Source organism: Mustelus asterias, unplaced genomic scaffold (genome assembly GCF_964213995.1).
Source record: "Mustelus asterias unplaced genomic scaffold, sMusAst1.hap1.1 HAP1_SCAFFOLD_79, whole genome shotgun sequence".
Lineage (NCBI taxonomy): Eukaryota > Metazoa > Chordata > Chondrichthyes > Carcharhiniformes > Triakidae > Mustelus > Mustelus asterias.
The window spans coordinates 644619-669346 of record NW_027590137.1 but is presented as its reverse complement, the minus strand read 5'-3'; the positions used below and the strand labels follow the sequence as shown (position 1 = coordinate 669346).

Here is a 24728-nt window from a genome sequence, read left to right as displayed (position 1 = left end):
TCCCTAACAGCACTGTGGGTGTACTTACACCTCAGGCATTGTAGCAGTTCAAGAAGGCAGTGTTGGGGTTGACCATGTCCGAGGCAGCTACATACAGCCACATATTCTGTTAGAATTGAAGGACAGCAGATTGAATGTGAGGCATTATGGGACTGGACTATCTTGACCACATTCCTGTGACTGCTCAGTTTCTGCAATCACGGACCATTAAAGCTGCTTAGCAGGGCCCCGCCAGAGGACCTGGTGAGAATATTTACTCAGAATGAGTTAGAATTAAACTTATTCCAGGATCGGCTGGTGTTCAGCGGCTGAGATTCCCGAATCTGTAAAAAGTGGGTCTGACCAATCAACACACGGTGATAGGTAGTTGGTGAAGAAGCATTCTCAGGCATTATTTAAATTATTTTATCATAAATTTGTGACCCGATAATCGGTGAAGTGACGGTATACTCCAAGTAGCACTGGATTGAAAAGTGGACCTCTGAGCATAGCTTCTAATAGTTATAATCCTACCCGAGCATGGCCAGTGAAAAACCAGAGCTTACCTGCCATTTGGAAACTAAGAACAAGAAACATATCGATACAATGAGAAGAGAATAGAGCCAACATTGAGTCTGGATTACACTTCAGAAGATCTCTTATGAAGGGTCATCCAGTCTTGAAACATTGGCTCTATTCTCTCTCCACAGATGCTGTCAGACCTGTTGAGACTTTCCATCATTTTCTGTTTTTATTCAGATTCCAGTATCCGCAGTATTTTACTTTTATGATAAAATGATTCAGTCTGATTGGAATCCCCACGACCCTCTCGCAAAACAGAGGGAGTGGTGGCAGAAGGAGAAAAAGGATAAGGATGATAAAGTCTGGGTTCTGATTCTCCGAGCCCATGCAGAATTAACAAAATGAGTGAATCAGTTTATAAAGAACAGAAGTTACCCATCCCTAACAAAAACTGATCAAATTAAAATAATTAGGTTGAGGAATATAATTAAAAAAAGATGAAGTTTAAAAAAGTTTGTTGTTACTGAACTGTATTGTTGTCATTTTGTTGTGACCACACTGTATTCACCTCAATGCTTGTGGAATCTGTGTAGCGAGCAGGAATTGTTTAAACTAAGAATTTCTTCTTTCATTTTGATCAGCGAGAGGACATTATATTCTGTGAAATCTGCCTCAAGAATAAGGCTGATTGTTCAGTCTGAGTGTGAAAGAAAGATACAGGGGGCGATCTTACCGGCTTGACTCGCCGCTCGATTAGACCGGTGAGCCAGGAGGATAGCGTGCGAGACTAAAGGATTGCTATCTTCCCGGCCCGTGTTTTGCCGGCTTCATTCCCAGAAAGGGACTGAAGGCTATTTGCACAGAGTTGCCTACATTACAATGTGATTGGTGGGTTCAGCATGGCTGCTTCCCCCCCTCGCTGGCGAGACGTCACATCGGCGAGAATCACTACTGGTCTTCACCAGCGGGGACCAGGTGCTTGGGCCACACTGGGGGTGTGGGGGGGGGTGGGATCGGAGGCCATTGAAGCCACCATGGTGGTCAGGGGCAGTGCCCATGGGGCAGTGCCACATTCAGTACCCTCCTGGCACCCTGGCAGTGCCCAGTTGAGTACCATAAATGTACCATGGGCAGTGCCAAGGGGATGGGTGGGGGTGGGGCTTAGTGGAGGGGTATTTATAATGACTGGGGGCTTATGCAAGGAGGGTGGACGCCAAGGGGGGAGCTTTGTATGGGGGGGGAGGGTGATCGGGGGGGACGGCGGGGGGTGAATCTCTGCCAAGGAGGGTGGATGTGCACGGGGGGGCGTTCAGGAATTGGCCACGGAGGGGGCATCATGGTGATTGAATAAGCAGTGACCCTGAATTGAGTTACAATTAATGAATCAGTCGTTATAGTAAAAGACTGAGTTTTTATTTGCTTTTAAAATGTAAAATCTTAATTGTGTATGTAACGAATGTGCAATGAAGATACATTTTTAAAGTTTATTTATTTGTGTCACAAGTAGGCTCACATTAACACTGCAATGAAGTGACTGTGAAAATCCCCTAGTCACCACACTCTGGTGCCTGTTCGGGTTACTCTGAGGGAGAATGTAGCATGGCCAATGCACTGAACCAGCCCGTCTTTCAGACTGGGGAAGGAAACAGGAGCAGCTGGAGGAAACCCAGGCAGACACGGGGAGAACATGCAGACACCACATGGACAGTGACCCAAGCCGAGAATCGATCCCTGGCGCTGTGAGGCAGCAATGCTAACCACTGTGCCGCAGCTGGCATAGTGTACTGGCGAGAGAGATCTTCAAGCTCTGATTAGCCTCAACATTTGAAACTGTGTGAATAAGGGTATTGTATAGAATCAGATAAAGGGATAGTATGAACCAGTTCTCTTGTATTCCTGTCTAAGATAATAAGAGAAAGTGGTGTCAGTAATTGCGGATCCAATTCAATTAATCTGGAGACCAAATTGACCAATTGTCATGTTACAACAGGCCCAACTCTGACGTGTGGTAATCATAGAAACCCGACAGTGCAGAAGGAGGCCATTCGGCCCATCGAGTCTGCACCGACCACAATCCCACCCCACATATTTTACCCACTAATCCCTCTAACCTACGCATCCCAGGACTCTAAGGGGCAATTTTTAACCTGGCCAATCAACCTAACCCGCACATCTTTGGACTGTGGGAGGAAACCGGAGCACCCGGAGGAAACCCACGCAGACATGAGGAGAATGTGCAAACTCCACACAGACAGTGACCCGAGCCGGGAATCGAACCCGGGACCCTGGAGCTGTGAAGCAGCAGTGCTAACCACTGTGCTACCGTGCCACCAGTAATGGTCACTTTGGTGATAAAAGTAGAGGTTCTGAAGGTCTTCCTTGTGAACCAAATTCTGAAGACTCCCAAGGCTGAGTTCCAAGGAAATTACTGTCAAAGAAGGAGCCAGAGAGGGTTACTCTTCTACAGACTGATCACCCGCATGAAGCTGTAAAAGTCAATGTCTTAAAGTTTATTTATTAGTCACAAGTCGGCTTACATTCACGCTGCAATGAAGCTACTGTGAAATTCCCCTAGTTGCCACACTCTGTTCAGGTACACTGAATGAGAATTTAGCATGGCCAATCCACCTAACCTTCACATCATTGGGCTGTGGGAGGAAACCGGAGGACCTGGAGGAAACCCATGCAGACATGGGGAGAATGTGCAGACTCCGCACAGACAGTGACCCAAGCCGGGAATTGAACCCGGGTCCCTGGCGCTGTGAGGCAGCAGTAACCACTGTACCACCGTATTCAGTAAACCTTTTTCATTCAATAAACTTCTTTTTAAATTTACTATCCAGAGAATTCTGCCTTTACCACAAAGAGGGCAGGGAACAGGCTACATATGAATTAAAGATAAACCATTTGGGTCCAGAACGTTGTGAACATCCTTTTACTCTGGTTGTCTTTGATCCTCAAGTCATTTTCTGTTTGTTTTAACCATGTTCTGTTTCATTAATAAACTTTTATCAGTAAAAATATTTGATTTTGCTGGACTTTTCCTGATGAGATTGATGCACTTTAGGGAAAGTGGGTGAGAGGGGTTGGCAGGCTCTTTAACAGAAAGTGAGTCCCTCTAAGGTAATTGGCAAAGGAGCCAGAGGGGGAGATGGGATTTTATTTTTTGACACAGCGAGTTGTTCAGATCTGCTTGAAAGATTCAATAGTATATTCCCAAAGGGTAAAGACTTGAAAGGGAAGAATTTGCAGGGCTGTGGGGAAAGAACAGAGCAGTTGGATGAATCAGAGAGTTCTTGCAAAGAGATAGCAGGGACATGACGGGCTGAATGGACTCCTGCAGCCCGTCAATCTCAGCCTCCTGCTTTTGTGCAGGTTAAAAGGAACAGATTTCAGTGCAGCCTCTTCCCTGTATATGTATTTAAAGAGACGGGTCTCTCTTTAGTTCTGAATGACTGATATAACAATTGGTTGGAGGCCCATTTCCCACTCAGTCCTCCAGCAGCTTCCTGTCTCTCTATTAGTGCGATCCCCATGGCAGTGTCCTGACTGGGGCGCAGGCCCCATTATTCTCAGCTAAATTCAGCCCTCAGCTCCGTCGCCTGGCTGTCATTAACACGAGCAATAGAGAGACAGAAAGGTGCCCCAGGCTCAAATGGGAAGTCGAAACGTGTGGCTTTAAATGAACTGTTCGGTAAACAAATTAAAGAATCACATGACAAAACTTCAAGTTTTCTGATGTTTACTCCAACAAACTGGAGGCAACAATGACTAAACACTTTTTTATAGGGAACATCGCCCTTAAACTGTACAATTAAACTTTGCCCTTTTACTCTTAACACCATTAAATATCCAACTCAATGGATATATTTTACTCTGCCTTGGAATGTTGACATACTTTCTCCAAAAACCAGCCCAAAGTGATTCTTTACTCCTCCTTTTCCAGTCTGGCAACCTTTAATCCCAGAACTGTCCTTCACAGAGACGGTTCTCCTGGACATTTTCCCACTAACACAAGCAAGGCGAATCTTCCAGTCTTGTTTCACAATTCTCAGGAATTTGTGACCAACATTCGACATCGGAGCAGAAGTCGGCCATTTGGCCCTTTGAGTCGGCTCCACCGTTTATTTAGATCATGGCTGATCTGTTTGTGTTGCGTTCTCGTGTTATACCCGATACTTTTGATGTCCTTATCCAACAAGAATTAGTATAAAGGCAAAATTCTGCCCTTCAGCCCTCCAAGTCTGCACCGACCATGCTGCCCAACTTAACTAAAACCTCCTACCCTTCCGGGGACCATATATATTCCCATCCTATTCATGTATTTGTCAAGACGCTCCTTAAAAGTCACTACTGTATCCGCTTCCATTACCTCCCCTGCCAACGAGTTCCAAACACCCGCTATTCTGTAAAAAATCTGCCTCGAACATCTCCTTTAAACCTTCCACCCTGGGAAAAAGCTTCTGACTATCCACTCCGTCCATGCCTCTCAATCTTGTAGACTTCTATCAGGTCCCCCCTCAACCTCTGTCACTCCAGTGAGAACAAACTAAGTTTCTCCAACCTCTCCTCATAGCTAATGCGCTCCATACCAGACAACATCCTGGTAAATCTTTTCTGCACCCTCTCCAAGGCCTCCACATCCTTCTGGTAGTGTGGCAACCAGAATTGAACACTCTATTCCAAGTGCGGCCTAACTAAGCTTCTATAAAGCTGCAACCTGACTTGCCAATTTTTAAACTCAATACCCCGGCCGATGAAGGCAAGCATGCCGTATGCCTTCTTGACTACCTTCTCCATCTGCATTGCCACTTTCAGTGACCTGTGTACCTGTACACCCAGATCCCTTTGCCTATCAATACCCTTAAGGGTTCTGTCATTTACTGTATATTTCCTATCTGTATTAGACCTTCCAAAATGCATTACCTCACATTTGTCCGGAATAATAAAGGATAACATTCCATTTGTCAGAACTTTGATTTATTTGAACTAAGATTTATGAGGTTCTCTTGTTTACAATAACCTCCCTAATCGTAAATCACACCAGGTTCCAGTGACTTAACCATATGGCAAGAAAGAATACTTTAAATGGTGAATTCAGAAAGTTTATTAATCATTAAAAATGTAACAAGTCAGAAAGATAAAAAACAGAGTGTTGATTAACAGTTAATAGAGAAAGTTTAACTTTAACAATTGAACGGACTTCTCTCCATCCCTCTCAGACCAGGACATGAAGTGACTGCTCCAAAAACATGGATAACTTGTAAAACCAACAGCTCTCCACACCTCTCTGTAAACATCTCTCCCTCCACCTCTCTCTACCAAATTGCCTTCTCAAGACCACTTTTTTATACTTAAAACATGTAAAAAGCCCATCTTAGCCAATTCCCATAAATCTTCAATTATGAACTAAAATAGACACGAGTTTTCAAGTGATTTAAAAACAAATGAACTGTCTGCTGAAAGGGTTAACTTTTCTACAGAACCTAAAGGGGTGGGGAGTGAGCAGCAAAAACTTGGCACACAATTACATCACTTTACACAAGTTTAAAACAAAACAAATGATTTTAAACTTCATCTATTAATTTTTTTGTTATATTCCTCAACCTATTTAATTTGATCAGTTTTTGTTAGGGATGGGTAACTTCTGTTCTTTATAAACTGATTCACTCATTTTGTTTATTCTACATGGGCTCGGAGAATCAGAACCCAGACTTTATCATCCTGATCCTTTTTCTCCCATTGCCACCACTCCCTCTGTTTTGAGGGAGGGTCGTGGGGATTCCAATCAGACCGAATCATTTAATCAAAAAAGTAAAATACTGCGGATGCTGGAATCTGAAACAAAAACAGAATGCTGGAAAATCTCAGCAGGTCTGACAGTATCTGTGGAGAGAGAATAGAGCCAATGTTTCGAATCTGGATGACCCTTTATAAGAGCTCTTATGAAGTGTCATCCAGACTCGAAAGATTGGCTCTATTCTCTCATAATTTTAATCGATAAGTTTCTTGTTCTTAGTTTCCAAATGGCAGGTAAGACCTGTCCGGTCCCCACTCTGATTTTTCACTGGCCATGCTTGGGTAAGATTATAACCATTAGAATCTACTCTCAGAGACCCCCTTTTCAGTCCAGTGCTACTTGGAGTATACCGTCAATTCAACCACTATTGGGTTACAAGTCCCTCACAGTTCTTATCACAAATTTATGATAAAATAATTTAAACATGCCTGAGAACCCTTCTTAACTTCTTAGTCAGCTACCTACCCCCGTTTGTTGATTAGTCAGACCCCTTTTTCACAGATTCCAGGTTTCTCAGCCGCTGAACACCAGCCAGTCCTGCAATAATCTCATAGAATCTCTATAGTGCAGAAGGAGGCCATTCGGCCCATCAAGTCTGCACCAACCACAATCCCACCAACCCTATCCCCATAACCCCATTCATTTACGCTAGCTAGTCCCCCTGACACAAAGGGGCAATTTAGCACGGCCAATCCACCTAACCCACACATCTTTGGACTGTGGGAGGAAACCGGAGCACCCGGAGGAAACCCACGCAGACACGGGGAGAATGTGCAAACTCCACACAGACAGTGACCCAAGCTGGGAATCAAACCCGGGTCCCTGGCGCTGTGAGGCAGCAGTGCTAACCACTGTACCACCGTGACGCCCCAGTTTAATTCTAACTCATTGTGAGTAAATATTCTCACCAGGTCCTCTGTTGGGGCTCTGCTAAGCAGCTTTAATGGTCCGTGATTGCAGAAACTGAGCACTCACAGGAATGTGGTCAAGATAGTCCAGTCCCATAATGCCTCACATTCAATCTACAGTCCTTCAATTATAACAGAATATGTGGCTGTATGTAGCTGCCTCGGCCGTGGTCAACCCCAACACTGCCTTCCTGAACTGTTACAATGCCTGAGGTGTAAGTACACCCACAGTGCTGTTAGGGAGGGATTTCCAGCTACACATTCCAGACTTTCACTAACTGTTGGTGGACATCAGATTGATATATTCCATTCACCCACACCCAAGGTGAGTTATTCCAATTCCTTTATTGTCCAGGACAATATATTCACAATATCTTTAAAACAGAAATTAAACATTCCCATTTGATTTCAGGTATTAACATATTCTGTTAGTTTGTTCTTTATTGCAAATGTCAGGCTGGGGTTGTTCCCCTTGGAGCAAAGGAGGTTGAGGGGAGATTTGATAGAGGTGGACAAGATTCTGACAGGTTTAGATAAGGTGGACAAAGAAAAGCTGTTCCCATTAGCTGATGGGACAAGGATGAGGGGGACACAGATTTATGGTTTTGGGTCAGAGATGCAGGAGGGGATGTGAGGAAGAATATTTTGATGCAGCGAATGGTAATGATCTGGAACTCGCTGCCTACGAGGGTGGAGGAAGTGGAGACAATAAACAATTACAAAGGAAATTGGATGGGCATTTGAGGGGGTTTCAAACAAAAATAGTGACTCTAAATCTCCCAACACCTGTCACTCTGTGATCCTTGTGAAATCTGAAACCGGGGATATTCGCAACAAGACTCAAAGAGCATCAGTCCACTGGAGGCAAAGTCATGAGACCGGGCAGTCCAGCAGAAAGAAACCCTCCGTCCCTCCCCATTGACCAACTGTGAGAATGAACAAAATGCAGTCCTGGATGTAATTGAGAGCAGAAACAATAACAGCAGAATCCAACCCCTGGAATCACTCGTGAACTTGTTGGTGTCTCAGCAGCCGGGATGAAAGACTGAATCTTTTCTCACACACAGAGCAGCTGAATGGTCTCTCCCCAGTGTGAACTCGCTGGTGTATCCGCAGGTGGGAGGACCGAGTGAATCCCTTCCCACATTGAGAGCAGGTGAACGGCCTCTCCCCAGTGTGAACTCGCTGGTGTCTCAGCAGCCTGGATGTATCACAGAATCCCTTCCCACACTGACAGCAGGTGAATGGCCTCTCCCCAGTGTGAACTCGTTGGTGTATCTGCAGGCTGGATAATCGAGTAAATCCCTTCCCACACTGAGGGCAGGTGAACGGTCTCTCCCCAGTGTGAACTCGCTGGTGTGTCAGCAAGCTGGATGACTGAGTGAATCCCTTCCCACACTGAGAGCAGGTGAATGGCCTCTCCCCAGTGTGAACTCGCTGATGTATCTGCAGCTGGGATGACTGAGTGAATCCCTCCCCACATTGAGAGCAGGTGAATGGTCTCTCCCCAGTGTGAACTCGCTGGTGTATCTGCAGGTGGGATGACTGAGTGAATCCCTTCCCACACACAGAGCAGGTGAATGGCCTCTCCCCAGTGTGAACTCGCTGGTGTCTCCGCAGGTGGGATGACAGAGTGAATCCCTTCCCACACTGAGAGCAGGTGAATGGCCTCTCTCCAGTGTGAACTCGCTGGTGTGCCCGCAGGTTGAATGACTGAGTGAATCCCTTCCCACACTGAGGGCAGGTGAATGGCCTCTCCCCAGTGTGAACTCGCTGGTGTGTCCGCAGGTTGGATAATCGGGTAAATCCCTTGCCACACTGAGAGCAGGTGAACGGTCTCTCCCCAGTGTGAACTCGCTGGTGTGCCTGCAGGCTGGATGACTGAGTGAATCCCTTCCCACACTGAGAGCAGGTGAATGGCCTCTCCCCAGTGTGAACTCGCTGATGTATCTGCAGCTGGGATGACTGAGTGAATCCCTCCCCACATTGAGAGCAGGTGAATGGCCTCTCCCCAGTGTGAACTCGCTGATGTATCTGCAGCTGGGATGACTGAGTGAATCCCTTCCCACACTGAGAGCAGGTGAATGGCCTCTCCCCAGTGTGAACTCGCTGGTGTCTCCGCAGGTGGGATGAGTGAGTGAATCCCTTCCCACACTGAGAGCAGGTGAACGGTCTCTCCCCAGTGTGAACTCGCTGGTGTGACTGCAGGTTGAATGACCGAGTGAATCCCTTCCCACACTGAGAGCAGGTGAATGGCCTCTCCCCAATGTGGCTGCGCTGATGAGCTTCCAGCAGAGATGGGGCTCTGTACCTCTTCCCACAGTCCCCACATTTCGACGGTTTCTCCATGGTGTAGGTGTCCTTGCTGCTCTCTTTGGTGGACAATCAGTTGAAGCCTCGTCCACACACACAACACGTGTACAGTCTCTCCCTGCTGTGAATGGTGTGATATTTATTCAGGCTGTGTAACTGGTTAAAGCTCTTTAGTCCGTGCACTGGAACACTCTCACTCAAGTGTGGCAGTGTGTTGGTGCTTTTCCAGTCACACTGATGTTTGAAATCTTTTCAAATCAACAGACTGTACAATCATTTCTCCTTCTAGATTCAAAGTCCGATGATATTCAGCTCCCAAGGAATATGACTATGTCAGATCTCGACGTGATGTTTGAGATTTCGGCCTGTGATTCCTCTTTCAATATCCTGTAAAACGAGTTTACAAAAGTCATCAGTGTCAGTACAGGATAGAAATTCAGAACAGACAATTCTAGTTTCTATGGAACATTCTTTCCTCTCTCATTCCCCAAAAAGCTGTGAATCTCCATCCCACACACTCTCCCTCCATTCTCACTCTGCTGTATCTAATATTCACCCACCCAATTCTCCTGAAGGTGCTGATTGAGGCTGATTGACAGATCCATGCTCACTGCTTCCTGTCCTGGACACAGAGACCATAACAAATCGGAGCTGCAGTCGGCCATTTGGCTCATCGAGTCTTTTAAACTATTCAATGAGATAATTCGTTCATCTACCTCAGCATCATTCTCCCCACACTAAACCCATATCCCTTGATATCCTCAATATCTAGAAACCAATCAATCTCTCTCTTGAAAATAGTTGATGACTGAGGCTTCACTGTCCTCAGGGGTTGAGAATTCCAAAGCTTTCCCACATCCTTGAGTGAAGAAATCCCCCCACATCTTAGCTTTTGCTCCATCTTCTTGTCTGTTCCCCATAACCCTTGACACCCTTGTCAGTCAAAGATCTGTCTAACTGGAATATATTCAATGATCCTCAGCCTCCACTGGTCCCTGTGGAAGAGAAATCCAAAAGACTAACAACCCTCTGAGGGAAGAGATGTCTGGAAGTATATAACGTAGCTACAGTTCCATATTACAAGATATTCAGATCCCAAGGAATATGACTCTTTCTCGATGTGACGGTTGAGATTTTTGCCTGTGATTCCTTGTTCAAAATCCTGTGAAATGAGTTTACAAAAGTCATCACAGTCAGTATAGGATAGAAATTCAGAGCAGACAATTCTAGTTTCTATGGAATGTTGTTTCCTATTTCATTCCCAAAATGTTGTAACTCTCCATCCATATCTATGGATTCTATTTAAAAATGAAAGTGGATGGGCACTTGAAGGAAATAAACTTTCAGGAGAATGGGGATATCGAGTGGGAATGGGACTGGAATGTTATCCAGAGAGTCAGCATGGACTTGAGTTACCGAATGGATTCCTTCTGTGCTGTAATGACTTTATGACTGGAAATGTATAACATCGCTGCAGCATTATATTATAATGCAAGAAATAATAAATGTATTTTACTACAGAAACATAAATAATATATCTAATCTGGGTACCTTATAATAACACTCGACATATCTCTGTCCTATATTAATTTACTGTCCCCTTAAATGTCAGCCATCTCCTGGGGAAAGCTGCCCTTTAATGTGAACATTAGGAAAAAGACCATCCTTTTAGACAGACAAATAAATGTGTCAAGCTGAGGGAGCAAAGGATGTTCACCAGGCTGATTCAGGGAATCGCGGGACTGATGTATGAGGAGAGACTGACTGGGTTAGAATTGTTTTCATTGGAGTTCAGATGAATGAGGGGGGAGTCCCAAAGAGACTTATAAAATTCTAAGGGTCGAGACAGGATAGATGCAGGGAGGATGTTCCCGATGGAGTCCAGAACCGGGGGGCACAGTCTGAGGATTCAGGGCAGACCATTTAGGACGGATTTGAGGAGACATTTCTTCACCCAAAGAATAGTGACCCTGTGGAATTTATTACCACAGGAAGTGTTTGATGCCAAAACATTGAATGTATTCAAGAGGCGGCTGGATAAAGCACTTGGAGCGAATGGGATCAAAGGTTATGGGGAAAAAGCAGGATTAGGCTATTGAGTTGGATGATTAGCCATGATTGTAATGAATGGCGGAGCAGGCTCGAAGGGCAAATGGCCTCCTCCTGCTCCTATCTTCTATGTTTCTATATCAATGTCTTTAAGAGAGAGAGAGACCTGGGCCAACCTTTCCAGAGTCTGCACCCTCCCTGGATTCACTTCCTTTCCCTTCAGTTGCTGCAAGTCCCCAATTTCCCCCAGAATGAGAAAAGAAATGGAAAGGGGGAGAAAAGAAAGTGTTTTACTCACAGATGTTGGCCTCTTTAAAGGAATGCAGTGCCAATTTGCAGATAGCACAGAAAGCCAGCAAAGGGGCCCTGCTGAAACCCGGGATTGAACCAGGGATCTTTCGATCTTCAGTCTAACGCTCTTAATTGCTTGCACTTAATTGAAACAGGAGGAAGTTTGAATCTGCCTGAAGCTCAATCGTCAATCACACAAGGCCCGCGCTCTGATTGGCTGGAGGACCAGAATCCTTCCGGTCCTCCAACTCTTCCCATTGGCCAGAGCTGGTGAGGAGCAGTGAATCAAAAGTGCGCATGTGTGGGTTTTTAGGTGGAATGCGCATGTGCGAGTGTGGGGCGGGGCCCGGAACAAAGCCGGCGCACTGACCACTGTCTGTCCGGAGCCTTTTCCAATGGACAACATCTCAGCGCGGCTGGAGGGCAAAGTCCCGCCCACCCCCACGAGGGGCTCCGCCCCTCATTGTCTGTCTGCAGGGGATTGACCAATGGGAACTCTGGAGGACCGGAAGGACTCTGGTTCAGCTGCTCATTCCTGCACAGCAAAGCTGCTGCTGCTCTCTGTCTGAATGAAGATTGAGCTTTCGACAGACTCAAGGAAGTGAAAAGGATCAGCCAATGCCTACGGCAATACCAGTCTGAAAACGCCTGACCTCGGAAGCTAAGCAGACTCAGGCCTGGTTAGTACTTGAATAGGAGACCTCCTGGGAATACCAGGTGTAGTAGACTTTAGGATGGCATGGTGGCACAGTGGTTAGCACTGCTGCCTCACAGCGTCAGGGACTTGGGTTAAATTCCTGTTTTGAGTCACTGTCTGTGTGGACTTTGCATGTTCTCTCCCCATGTGGTTTTCTCCCGGGTGCTCCGGTTTCCTCCCACGGTCCAAAAGATGTGCGGGTCAGGTGGATTGGCCATGTTAAATTGCCCCTTAGTGCCAGGGGGACAAGTTAGGGTAAATGCACAGAGGTACGGGGATAGGGCCCGAGTGGGATTGTGGTTGGTGCAGACTCGATGGGACGAATGGCCTCCTTCTACACTATAGGATTGTATGATTCCATGAAGTGAATCCAGAGAGGGTGCAGACTCTGGAAAGGTTGGCCCAGGTCTCCCTCCCTCTCTTAAAGACATTGACGTTCTTTGCTCCCTCAGCTTGACACATTGATTTGCTTGGTTATGAGGATGTTCTCTTTCCTAATGTTCAGAATTAAAGGGCTGCTTTCCCCAGGAGATGGCTGACATTTAAGGGGACAGTAAATTAGTATAGGACAGAGATATATCTCGTGATTTTTTTGTCACAGATTAGATAAATTATTTATGGTTCTGCAATGAAGTAATTTATTCTTATTTATATTCTTGTAATATTGTTCTGTACCTATGTTATATACTTCCAGTTATAGAGTCATTACAGCAAAGGGGTCCTTTCAGCCACACACGTCCATCCTGACTCTTGGTAAAAGTCTCTTAGTTCTGGAAGCAGTGAACATGGATCTGTCAATCAGCCTCAATCAGCACCTTCAGGAGAATTGGGAGGGTGAATATTAGATACAGCAGAGTGAGAATGGAGGGAGAGTGTGTGGGATGGAGATTCACAGGAATGAGAGAGGGAAGAATGTTCCATAGAAACTAGAATTGTCTGTTCTGAATTTCTATCCTGTACTGACAGTGATGCATTTTGTAAACTCCTTTTACAGGATATCTGAAGGTGAAGATTTGCAGGCAGAAATATCAAACCAAATGTCACACTAAGATCTCACAAATTCACTCTATTTATCGGAACCTGAATATCATCAGTCTTTCAATTTAGAAGGATAAATTTTTGTCTGTTCTGTCTTTTTCAGGAGATCTTAAATATCAGTGTGCCTGGAAAAGCACTGAAACACACACACACCTGAGTGAGCGTGTTCCAGTGCACGGACTGTGGAAAGAGCTTTAACACAGTCTGAAAAAACATTGCACCATTCACATCAGGGAGAGAAATTAATTGTGTTCTGTGTGTGGACGAGGCTTCAGCAGATCGTGAAACCAGCAGAGTCACAAGGACACCCGCACCATGGAGAAACGGTGGAAATGTGGGGACTGTGGGAAGGGATTCAATTACCCATCAAAGCTGGAAACTCATCGACGCAGTCACACTGGGGAGAGACCATTCACCTGCTCTCTTTGTGGGAAGGGATTTAGTCAATTCTCCCTTCTGCTTACACACCAGAGAGTTCACACCGGGGAGAGGCCATTCGCCTGTTCTGAGTGTGGGAAGGGATTTAGTGATTTAGCCACACTGCGGAGACACCAGCGAATTCACAGTGGGGAGAGACCATTCACCTGCTCTGACTGTGGGAAGGGATTCATTCAATCATCCCATTTGCTGGCACACCAGTGAGTTCACACTGGGGAGAAGCCATTCACCTGCCCTGTTTGCGGAAAAGTATTCAGTAATTCATCCACACTACTGACACACCAGCGAGTTCACACTGGAGACAGACCGTTCAATTGCCCTGACTGTGGAAAGGGATTCATTCAGTCATCCCACTTGCTGACACACCAGCGGGTCCACACAGGGGAAAAGCCATTCACCTGCTCTGAGTGTGGGAGAGGATTCAGTGATTCATCAAACCTGCTGACACACCAGCAAGTTCACACTGAGAAGAAGCCATTCAACTGCTGTGTGTGTGGAAGGGGATTCAAACATTCAGCAACCGTGATGAAACACCAGCGAGTTCACACCGGGGAGAGACCTTTCACCTGCTCCATGTGTGGGAAGGGATTCACATTGTTATGCAACCTGCAGAGACACCAGCGAGTTCACAAATGATAACAGTGGTTGGATTCTGCTGTTATTGCCGCTGTTAATCACATCCAGGACTGAACCATGTTCATTCTGACAGTAGGTGAAGTGGGAGTGTCGGAGAGTTTCTTTCTGCTGGACTGGCCGGTCCCACAACTTTGCTTCCAGTGGCTGATGATCTTTGAGCCTGGGAGAGCACATTTCCACTGAAATGATCCACATTTGATGGCAGGATTAGAGGGTACACGTGAAGCTTCTTGTAATTTAATTGTGGAAGTCAATTCTGGAGAAATGCTGTCTTAAATTGTATTCGCTTTTTAACTTAAAGAGAAATAGTCACTTTCCTTCAACATACACACAGATTAGTGTGGGTTTGATTATTGGCTTCAGTCATGGTGGTGTTGTGATGTATTTTCTGCAACTTTTATTTCTTATGAACATGTTAATGTATGAATAGAAAATGGTATTTTATAATGTGTATATGGCTTCCTGAGCTTTAGCACACCTGTCACCTTTCTGTGTAGATTTTCTATGTTCTGTAGTAATTGCTGTATTAGTTTAAGTTTGTGTATCTCTTGTACTTTTAGTTATTTGTCTTTAAGTAACTTGCTTCAGGCGTCGGCAGTCACTAAGAAATGAAACATCACACCTCAGATGTAGCAGTGAGGTCGATGAGCCTGACGAACATCAATCATCAGGAAGTGACACCACACGTCCTTTTATTACAGGGAAGCAGACACACAAATTACCTTGTGCTGCCTTGTTATCTCAGTGGAAAAGCTTTGAACTTACTACAGCAGCAGGGAAAAGCAATAAAGAAAAGGATGTTGCTGCAAGTGTCTGAGATCCTGGATTAACTCAGTTAGGAGTTAATGGGAAGTGATGTCAGCAAGGTGACCGGGGCAGCACGGTGGCACAGTGGATAGCACTGCTGCCACACAGTGCCAGGAACCTGGGTTCAATTCCGGCCTTGAGCAACTGTGTGGAGTTTGCACATTCTCCCCGTGTCTGCGTGGGTTTTCTTCAGGTGCTCCGGTTTCCTCCCACACTCCAAAGATGTGCAGGCTAGATTGAATGGCTGTGTTAAATTGCCTCTTAGTGTCAGGGGAATTAGTTGGGTAAATAAGTGGGGTTACGGGGATAGGTCCTGGGTGGGATTGTGGTCAGAGCAGACTCGATGGGCCAAATGGCCTCCTTCTGCACTGTAGGGATTCTATGAGTTAATAGGAAGTGACATCAGCAAGATGACCAATATCCTTCAGGGACCAATCAAACATTGATCATGCACCATTTTATCAATCAGGGATTGATCATGTGCTGCTGAGGCCAATCAGAACCACAGCAGACGAGCGACAAAGCTGAATGAGCGAATACCGCACAGAGATAGTTGTGAGCGAGGGTTAATGAGTGACAATTTTCTGGAGCTCGGTGCGCAACACAAAACAACATGAAGTAAGAAGATAGACTTTGGTCAACAGAACAGCCGACAGCTACAGTCAATCAGAAGCCGAGAGCTGGTGTTCCAGAGTGAGTGGACTGATCCACTGTGTTTAAATGTTGTGATTTAATACTTATTACAATTAATAAATTCTGTGACAACATTCTTGTACCTGGAATGGTCTGTAACTAGTCAGGAGCTGCAGATTCCTTTCACAACTTATTCCAATGGGTTACTGACTTCAGGATTACAATTGAGATTGGAGCCAAACCCATATCTGACAACAGGATAGAATTGAAGGGGAGAAGTGTGGGTCTAAGACCAGTGTTTTAAACCAAAATAAAGGGACTGAAGGCAGAGCTGGCAAAGCCATACAAAGTAAGGGAAATTATATTGTTTGATCTTTGATTTGTTTGACACATTTTCTGTGTATTTTTATGATCCTGGTTGGGACCGTTAATGTTTAAAGAGAAATTCAAAAAGCTGGTAATTTACTGTAAGAATTATACCACAAGATTGTATGCATTTAACCGAAAACAAACTTTATTGGATATATGAAACAAAAGAAAATTAAAAATCAACACTACAAACTTAACACTGTAGTTTAGAAAGACTTGTGTTATAAACTCAGTTCTACATTTTAACTTCTTCCCCTAGGTTTCCCTAATACTTCATGATATCTTGAAGGTTCATTCACTTCTGTTCCTGTGAACATATGGAAGGTGCGTCAAAGCTCCCCAGAATTCACTTTTAATTCTCCATGTTCCAGCTATTCTCCAAGATTTTATGAGGTCCTTCCATTAGTTTCCCACTAAACAACCTTCTAACTTTCCTCTAAGATCTCAAAACTGTGGACTCCTCAGACCAAGCCTGAGCTTCACTGCCTTCTTGTGGAGGGATTTAAACATTAGGAACAGCCCTGGTTCCTCATGGCCCTCTGGGCTTCTAGTCCCACAGCTGGTTCACAGCTCCTCATCCCACAGCTGGTTCACAGCTCCTGGTCCCACAGCTGACGGCTTCCAGGCTAACTGCAGACTGCCTGATTTCTGTGAAAGGTCAAAACCTCTCTCGTTTCTCCTTCCCATTTAACTAAGGGTTGTGTGAAATATTCCATTCAGGGGAAGGTGGTGGGATAGTGGGAATGTCTCTCGCCGAGTAATGCAGAGACCCAGCAAAGGATCTGGGGACAGTCGGCTGGTAGGATTTGAATTCAGTGAATCAATCTGGAATTATATAAAGTTAGTTTCATGGTCACCGTTACGAGACTATCATTGATTGTTGTAAAAACCTGTCCAGTTCACCCTATTAATGCTCCCTATTAGGGAAGGAAATCTGCCATCCTTACCCAGTCTGGCCTACATGTGAATCCAGACCCACACAGCGATGTGGGTGACTCTTAACTGCCTCTCTGAAATGGCCGAGCAAGTCAATCCATTCAAGGGCAATTAGGAGATGAGCAACGTGTGCTGGGGCTTTGCCAGCAGTGTCCACATCCCAGGAAAGAATAAAGAATATTCCACGGAACGTGATGGGTGATTTGAAATGAATTGAAAGGTCAGGAGGTGCTCGTATCGTCCAGAGCTGCTTTTCAATGGATCCTCCTGTTTAAAATAAAAACACATCAGTGTGTCCCTTTCCCAGACACAGTTGACCTCGGAATATCACAATGCTGTTTTTAAACATTCCTTTGTTAAAGAATCAGACATTTAGAATTGTGAAACAGACAGAAATTAAATGTTCCGTTTTTCCTGGGATCCTCCTGTGCCTGGCACCGGTGTCCTGAACAAGGTTATTAACATTCTCTGTGTTAAAGGTTCCTCCTGGTTCTTGCTGTCTGTTGTGTCCTTTGTCACGGTCGGTACCAGGACATTTCTATTGAAAGGTTGTTAAGAAATTCCAGTGAATTCCAGCCCCTTGTGTAACGTTCCATTTGGTGTGCGTCAGATTCAGAGATGTCCACGTGTGTGTGAAAAGGGTTCTGGGTAAGGGTTTTAACCCTTCTTTCCCCGTTAGTAACAATGAGCCCTGTATTCAATTCTAAAGTATAAAGTCCTCATTAGATATCAATTCTACCTGTTATCTACATTTCACCAACCAGTCTATATTTTCATCACAGGACTGCAGTGGGAGCACCGTCAACATCTTACTGACTTGATCGATTTTATCGAGGAGGTGACGAAGGTGATCGATGAGGGTAGAGCAGTGGATGTTGTGTACATGGATTTTAGTAAGGCTTTCGACAAGGTCCCTCATGGTCGGCTCATCCAGAAGATTAAGATGCATGGGATTCACGGTGACTTGGCCGCTTGGATTCAGAATTGACTTGCCCATAGAAGTCAGAGAGTAGTGGTGAGGGTGTTTTTCAGACTGGAGGTCCATGACTAAAGAATATTCTTTATTCTTTCCTGGGATGTGGACACTGCTGGCAAAGCCCCAGCACACGTTGCTCAGCTCCTAATTGCCCTTGAACGGAGTGACTTGCTCGGCCATTTCAGAGGGACAGTTAAGTCAGACTAGCAGGGATCCGTACTGGGACCTGCGCTATTTGTGATATATATAAATGACTTGGATGAAAACGTGGATGGGTGGGTTGGTAAGCTTGCAGACGACACAAAACTAGATGGAGTTGTAGATAATGTCGAAGGTTGTCAAAGGATACAGTGGGATGTAGATCAGCTGCAGATATGAGCGGAGAAATGGCAGATGGATTTTAATCCGGGCAAGTGTGAGGTGCTGCACTTTGGGAGATCAAATATTAAGGATAAGTATACAGTTAATGTACAGAGGGATCTTGGGGTTCAAGTCCATAGCTTCCTGAAATTGGCCACACAAATATTTAGTCGGTAAAGAAGGCATATGGCATACTTGCCTTTATTGAGTACAAGAGTCAGCATGCCATGTTGCAGCTCTATAAAACTTTGTTTGGGCTGCACTTAGAATATTGCGTTCAATTCTGGTCGCCACATTACAGAAAGGATGCAGAGGCTTTGATGAGGGTGCAGAAGAGGTTTTTCAGGATGCTGCCTGGATTGGAGGGTGTGAGCGACTGACAAACGAGGGTTGTTTTCTCGATAGCGGCGGAGGGTGAGGGGAGACCTGATAGCAGTCTATAAAATAAGAGACATAGAATCTTTTCCTCAGAGTCGATATGTCTAATACTAGGGGACATGCACTTAAGGTGAGATGGGCAAAGTTCAAAGGAGATGTGAGAGGTAAGTGTTTTTACAGCGAGAGTGGTAGGTGTCTGGAATGCGCTGCCAGGGATGGTGGTGGAGGCAGATACGATAGGGGTGTTTAAGGGGGTTTTAAATAAGCACATGAATATGTGAGGAATAGAGGAATATGGACCAAGGGCAGGCAGAAAGGAATAGTTTAATTTGACATCATGTTCGACACAACATGGTGGGCTGAAGGGTCTGTTCCTGTGCTGTACTGTTCTACGTTCTATTTGTGATCTCCATTTAGAAAAAGGAAATAGAGGCACTGGAGAAGGGGCAAGAAAGATTCACAAGAATAATCCCAGAACTGTCATCACTTGTGAACTCACTGGTGTTTCACCAAGTTTGCTGACTGAGTGAATCCCTTCCCAGTCAGAGCAGGTGACCAGCCTCTGCCTGGTGTGAACTCACTGGTGGGACATTAGTTCCTGAGAGCTTTTGAAGCCACGTCCACATTTAAAGGGTCTCTCCTGGGTGTGATGATGTTGTGTCTGGGCAGGCTGGATAACTGAGTAAATCCTTTCGCACACACCAAGCAGGTGAATGGTTTCTCCCCGGTGTGAACTCACTGGTGTTTCAGCAGTGTTGATTATATTCTAAACCTCCTTGGACAGTGAGAGCAGCTGAACGGCCTCTCCCCGGTGTGAATGTGCTCGGGGATCATCAGTTCCTGAAAGCTTCTGAAGCCGGCCTCTCAGGCAGAGCATTTAAAGGGGCTCTCCTTGGAGTGAGTGGCTTTGTGTCTCAGCAAGCTGGATGAATGAGTGAATTGCTTCCCACACACAGAGCAGGTGAACGGCCTTTCCCCGGTGTGAACTCGCTGGTGTGTCTGCAGGTTGTATAATGTTCTAAATCTCTTTGTGCAGTGAGAGCAGCTGAACGGTCTCTCCTCAGTGTGAATGCGCTGGTGGGACACCAGATCCTGAGAGCGTTTGAATCCACTCCCACAGTCAGAGCATTTAAACGGTCTCTCATTGGTGTGAGTGGCTTTGTGTTTCTGCAGGCTGGATGACTGAGTGAATCCCTTCCCACACACAGAGCAGGTGAATGGTCTCTCCCCAGTGTGAACTCGCTGATGTTCCCACAGGCTGGATGACCTTTTAAATCTCTTTGAGCAGTGAGAGCAGCTGAACGGTCTCTCCTCAGTGTGAATGCGCTGGTGGGACACCAGATCCTGAGAGCTTTTGAATCCGCTCCCACAGTCAGAGCATTTAAATGGTCTCTCATTGGTGTGAGTGACTTTGTGTGTGTGCAGGTTTGATGAATGAGTGAATCCCTTCCCACACACTGAGCAGGTGAATGGTCTCTCCCCGGTGTGAACTCGCTGGTGTCTCCGCAGGTCAGATGAAGTTCTAAATTTCTTTGAGCAGTGAGAGCAGCTAAACGGTCTTTCCTCAGTGTGAATGCGCTGGTGGATCATCAGTTCCCCAGAGCTTTTGAAACCACTCCCACAGTCAGAGCATTTAAATGGTCTCTCATTGGTGTGAGTGAGATTGTGTTTCAGCAGGTGGGATAACTGAGTGAATCCCTTCCCACACACAGAGCAGGTGAATGGTCTCTCCCCAGTGTGAACTCCCTGGTGTGTTTGTAAATGGGATGACTGAGTGAATCCCTTCCCGCACACAGAGCAGGTGAATGGTCTCTCCCCAGTGTGAACTCGCTGGTGTATCTTCAGGTTGGATGAAGTTCTAAATTTCTTTGTGCAGTGAGAGCAGCTGAAGGGTCTCTCCTCAGTGTGAATGCGCTGGTGGGACACCAGTTCCCCAGAGCTTTTGAAGCCACTCCCACAGTCAGAGCATTTAAATGGTCTCTCAATGGTGTGAGTGAGATTGTGTTTCTGCAGGCTGGGTAACTGACTGAATCCCTTCCCACACACAGAGCAGGTGAATGGCCTCTCCCCAGTGTGATCTCGTTGGTGTCTCTGCAGATTAGGTAAGTCAGTGAATCCCTCCCCACACACAGAGCAGGTGAATGGCCTCTCCCCAGTGTGACTGCGTTGATGAATTTCCAGAAGAGATGGGAACATGAATCTCTTCCCACAGTCCCCACAGTTCCACGGTTTCTCCATGGTGCGGGTGTCCTTGTAACTCTCCAGGTTAAACAATCAGTTAAATCTCACACAGAACACGGGTACAGTCTCTCCCCGCTGTGAATGCTGCGATGTATTTTCAGGCTGTGTAACTGGTTAAAGCTCTTTCCACACTCAGTGCACTGGAACACTCTCACTCGGGTGTGTGTATCTCAGTGCATTTCTAGTAAAAGTGATGTTTACAATCTTTTGAAGCCAAGAGGCCAAACAAATATTTCTCCTGCTAGATTCAAAGGCCGATGATATTCAGGTCTCAAGAAGTCGAGTCACTCTGTCAGATCTCGATGTGATGTTGGAGATTTCTGTCTGATTTCTCCTTGTCTAATATCCTGTAAGTCAATTTAGAAAAAAAATCACAATTCAGAATACGATCAATATTCAAATCTACATTTCTAGTTTATGGAGCGTTCATTAAAGACACAGTCATGGAGCATTAAACTTGCCCAGCAGGGCCTCCCGTATCAGCACACAGGCAGCTGCTTTGTGAGACTGCCGGCAGTACAGACAAGTCAGAGATAAGGGTGTCCTCAGAAGTGGGATTCATTGTGAAAGCTCAGGGACGGTTGATAAGATGCAGCAATTCTATGATTCTAATGAACGTTCTTTCCTCTCCCATTTCCCAAAAGACGTGAGCCTCCATCCCGCACACTCTCCCTCCATTCTCACTCTGCTGTATCTAATATTCACCCTCCCAATTCTCCTGAAGGTGCTGATTGAGGCTGATTGACAGATCCATGCTCACTGCTTCCTGTCCAGCACAGAAATCAGAACAAATAGGCGCTGCAGTCAGCATTCGGCCCATCGAGTCTGCTCAACCATTCATTCAGATTATTGGTTGATCTACCTCTGCATTATTTTCCCCACACTGTCCCCCATATCCATCGATATCGTCAATATCTAGAAACCTATCAATCCCTCTCTTGAAAATTCTTGATGACTGAGGCTCTATAGTCCTCTGCGGTAGAGAATCCAAAACATCACCACATCCTTGAGTGAAGAAATCCTTCCTCATCTGAGCTTTCTCTCCATTTTCCAGCCTGTTCCCAATAATTATTGACTCCCTTGTCATTCAAAAACTGTCTAACTCATCCTTGAATATATTCAATCCCTCCACTGGGAGAGAAATCTAGATACTAACAATTCTCTGAGGGAAGAGATTGTTGGAAATATATAATATAGCTGCAGTCCAAAATTACACAGCCAGATATAATAAGTGTATTTTATTACAGAGCTATAAATAATATATCTAATCTGTACCATATAACAACAGGGGAGCTGATCGACTCGTGGTATTATTGCTGGACTATTAATCCAGAAACTCAGCTAATGTTCTGGGGACCCAGGTTCGAATCCTGCCACAGCAGATGGTGGAATTTGAATTTAAAAACAAAATCTAGAATTAAGAATCTACTGATGACCATGAAACCATTGTCGATTGACCAAAAAAACCCATCTGGTTCATTAATGTGCTTTAGGGAAGGAAATCTGCCATCTCCTGGGGAAACCAGCCCTTTAATTGTGAACATTAGGATAGGGACATTTTTGCCAGACAAATCAATGTGTCAAGCTGAGGGAGAAAATGACTTTATGAGAGAGAGAGAGACCTGGGCCAACCTTTCCAGAGTCTGCAGCCTCCCTGGATTCACTTCCTTTCCCTTCAGTTGCTGCAAATCCCCAATTTTCCCCAGAATGAGAAAAGAAATTGAATGGTGCAAAAAAAAACTGTTTTACTCACAGATGTTGGAGAGACAGAAGGAAGTTTAAGTCTGTCTGAAGCTCAATCTTAATTCAGAGAGAGAGCAGCAGCTTTGCTGGGCACGAGTGAGCAGCTGAACAAGCTCATTGCCCACTTCCGCATTCAGACAATAGGGGAGCTCTGATTGGCTGGAGGACCCGAGCCCTTCCGGTCCTTCCACTCTTCCCATTGGCCAATACCTCAGCATGAAGGTCAAAGGTGGGCACTCCCTCGCACATGCGCAGAGTCCCTTCTCCCTTGGACATGCGCAGTCCTAGGCCAGGGGTGGAGGGGGGAGATCACCGAGCGGCTTCTCGCTCTGGCCGGAGCCGTCAGCCGGTTGCCTGGAAACCTTGGCTCGAGGAGGTGCAGGGGGAGGGGAACAATGGTGGGGGCGGGGCTCCCGGGTCCGCGCGCCCGGGCCTGCACACTGGAACCCGGAGACGTCACCGCGTAGAATTCTGATTCCTATTGGCTGATTCAGGCAGCGCTCCGTTGTGACGTCACAATGTGGACGGTAGCCAATGAGCTTCAGAGCGAAACTCCCTCCTCTGTCCATCCTCTACCGCGGCTCCGTTCGCGGCCGGGTGTCCCTGGAGAGGGAGCATGCGGTGTCCACGGGCGAGGTTGACGCCTTCCGCGCCCGCTGGGCACCGCAGGGGTCGGGGTGCGTTATCGACCCGAATAATCACATTTTAATTTGATGTTTTTAAGTTTCCTTTGCACTTTGTACCATGCCTCGGGACATCCTTTCTTGCAGCGTATCAGGTAGACAACGTTGGCCGAATTGCAAGAGTATGTACCGTGTACCTGGAGGATGGTGTTCTCACGTGAGATGATGGCATCTGTGTCGATGATCCGGCACGTCTTGCAGAGGTTGCTGTGGCAGGGTTGTGTGGTGTCGTGGTCACTGTTCTCCTGAAGGCTGGGTAGTTTGCTGCGGACAATGGTCTGTTTGAGGTTGTGCGGTTGTTTGAAGGCAAGAAGTGGGGGTGTGGGGATGGCCTTGGCGAGATGTTCGTCTTCATCAATGACATGTTGAAGGCTCCGGAGGAGATGCCGTAGCTTCTCCGCTCCGGGGAAGTACTGGACAACGAAGGGTACTCTGTCCACTGTGTCCTGTGTTTGTCTTCTGAGGAGGTCGGTGTGGTTTTTCGCTGTGGCGCGTTGGAACTGTTGATCAATGAGTCGAGCGCCATATCCTGTTCTTATGAGGGCATCTTTCAGCGTCTGGAGGTGTCTGTTGCGATCCTCCTCATCCGAGCAGATCCTGTGTATACGGAGGGCTTGTCCCGAGGCATGGTACATTGGGGAAACTATGCAGACGCTGCGACAACGGATGAATGAACACCGCTCGACAATCACCAGGCAAGACTGTTCTCTTCCTGTTGGGGAGCACTTCAGCGGTCACGGGCATTCGGCCTCTGATATTCGGGTAAGCGTTCTCCAAGGCGGCCTTTGCGACACACGACAGCGCAGAGTCGCTGAGCAGAAACTGATAGCCAAGTTCCGCACACACGAGGACGGCCTCAACCGGGATATTGGGTTCATGTCACACTATTTGTAACTCCCACAGTTGTGTGGACCTGCAGAGTTTCACTGGC

At 46.1% G+C, this 24728-nt stretch overlaps 2 protein-coding genes and 2 pseudogenes across 2 annotated transcripts in view; 2 read left to right on the top strand and 2 right to left on the bottom strand.

The window, feature by feature from the left end:
• The window catches only part of LOC144483845 (uncharacterized), a 67011-nt gene extending 57236 nt beyond the window's left edge, over window positions 1–9775 (bottom strand). The window contains 2 exon segments of the mRNA XM_078202423.1: window positions 666–679; window positions 8256–9775. Of these exon segments, the coding sequence (XP_078058549.1) occupies window positions 666–679; window positions 8256–9558 (1317 nt within the window). The 5' untranslated portion in view covers window positions 9559–9775.
• A 2707-nt stretch (window positions 9776–12482) lies between these two features.
• Window positions 12483–12591, top strand: LOC144483848 (5S ribosomal RNA; annotated as a pseudogene).
• A 1321-nt stretch (window positions 12592–13912) lies between these two features.
• LOC144483790 (uncharacterized) overlaps window positions 13913–24728 on the top strand; it is a 50034-nt pseudogene continuing 39218 nt past the window's right edge.
• LOC144483816 (uncharacterized) lies at window positions 18618–23243 on the bottom strand. Its single transcript, XM_078202354.1, has 2 exons — window positions 23125–23243; window positions 18618–21718 (listed from the first exon to the last, which is right to left on the bottom strand). Exon 2 carries the CDS (start codon window positions 21366–21368, stop codon window positions 19995–19997), a length of 1374 nt encoding a protein of 457 aa, XP_078058480.1. The 5' UTR covers window positions 21369–21718; window positions 23125–23243; the 3' UTR covers window positions 18618–19994.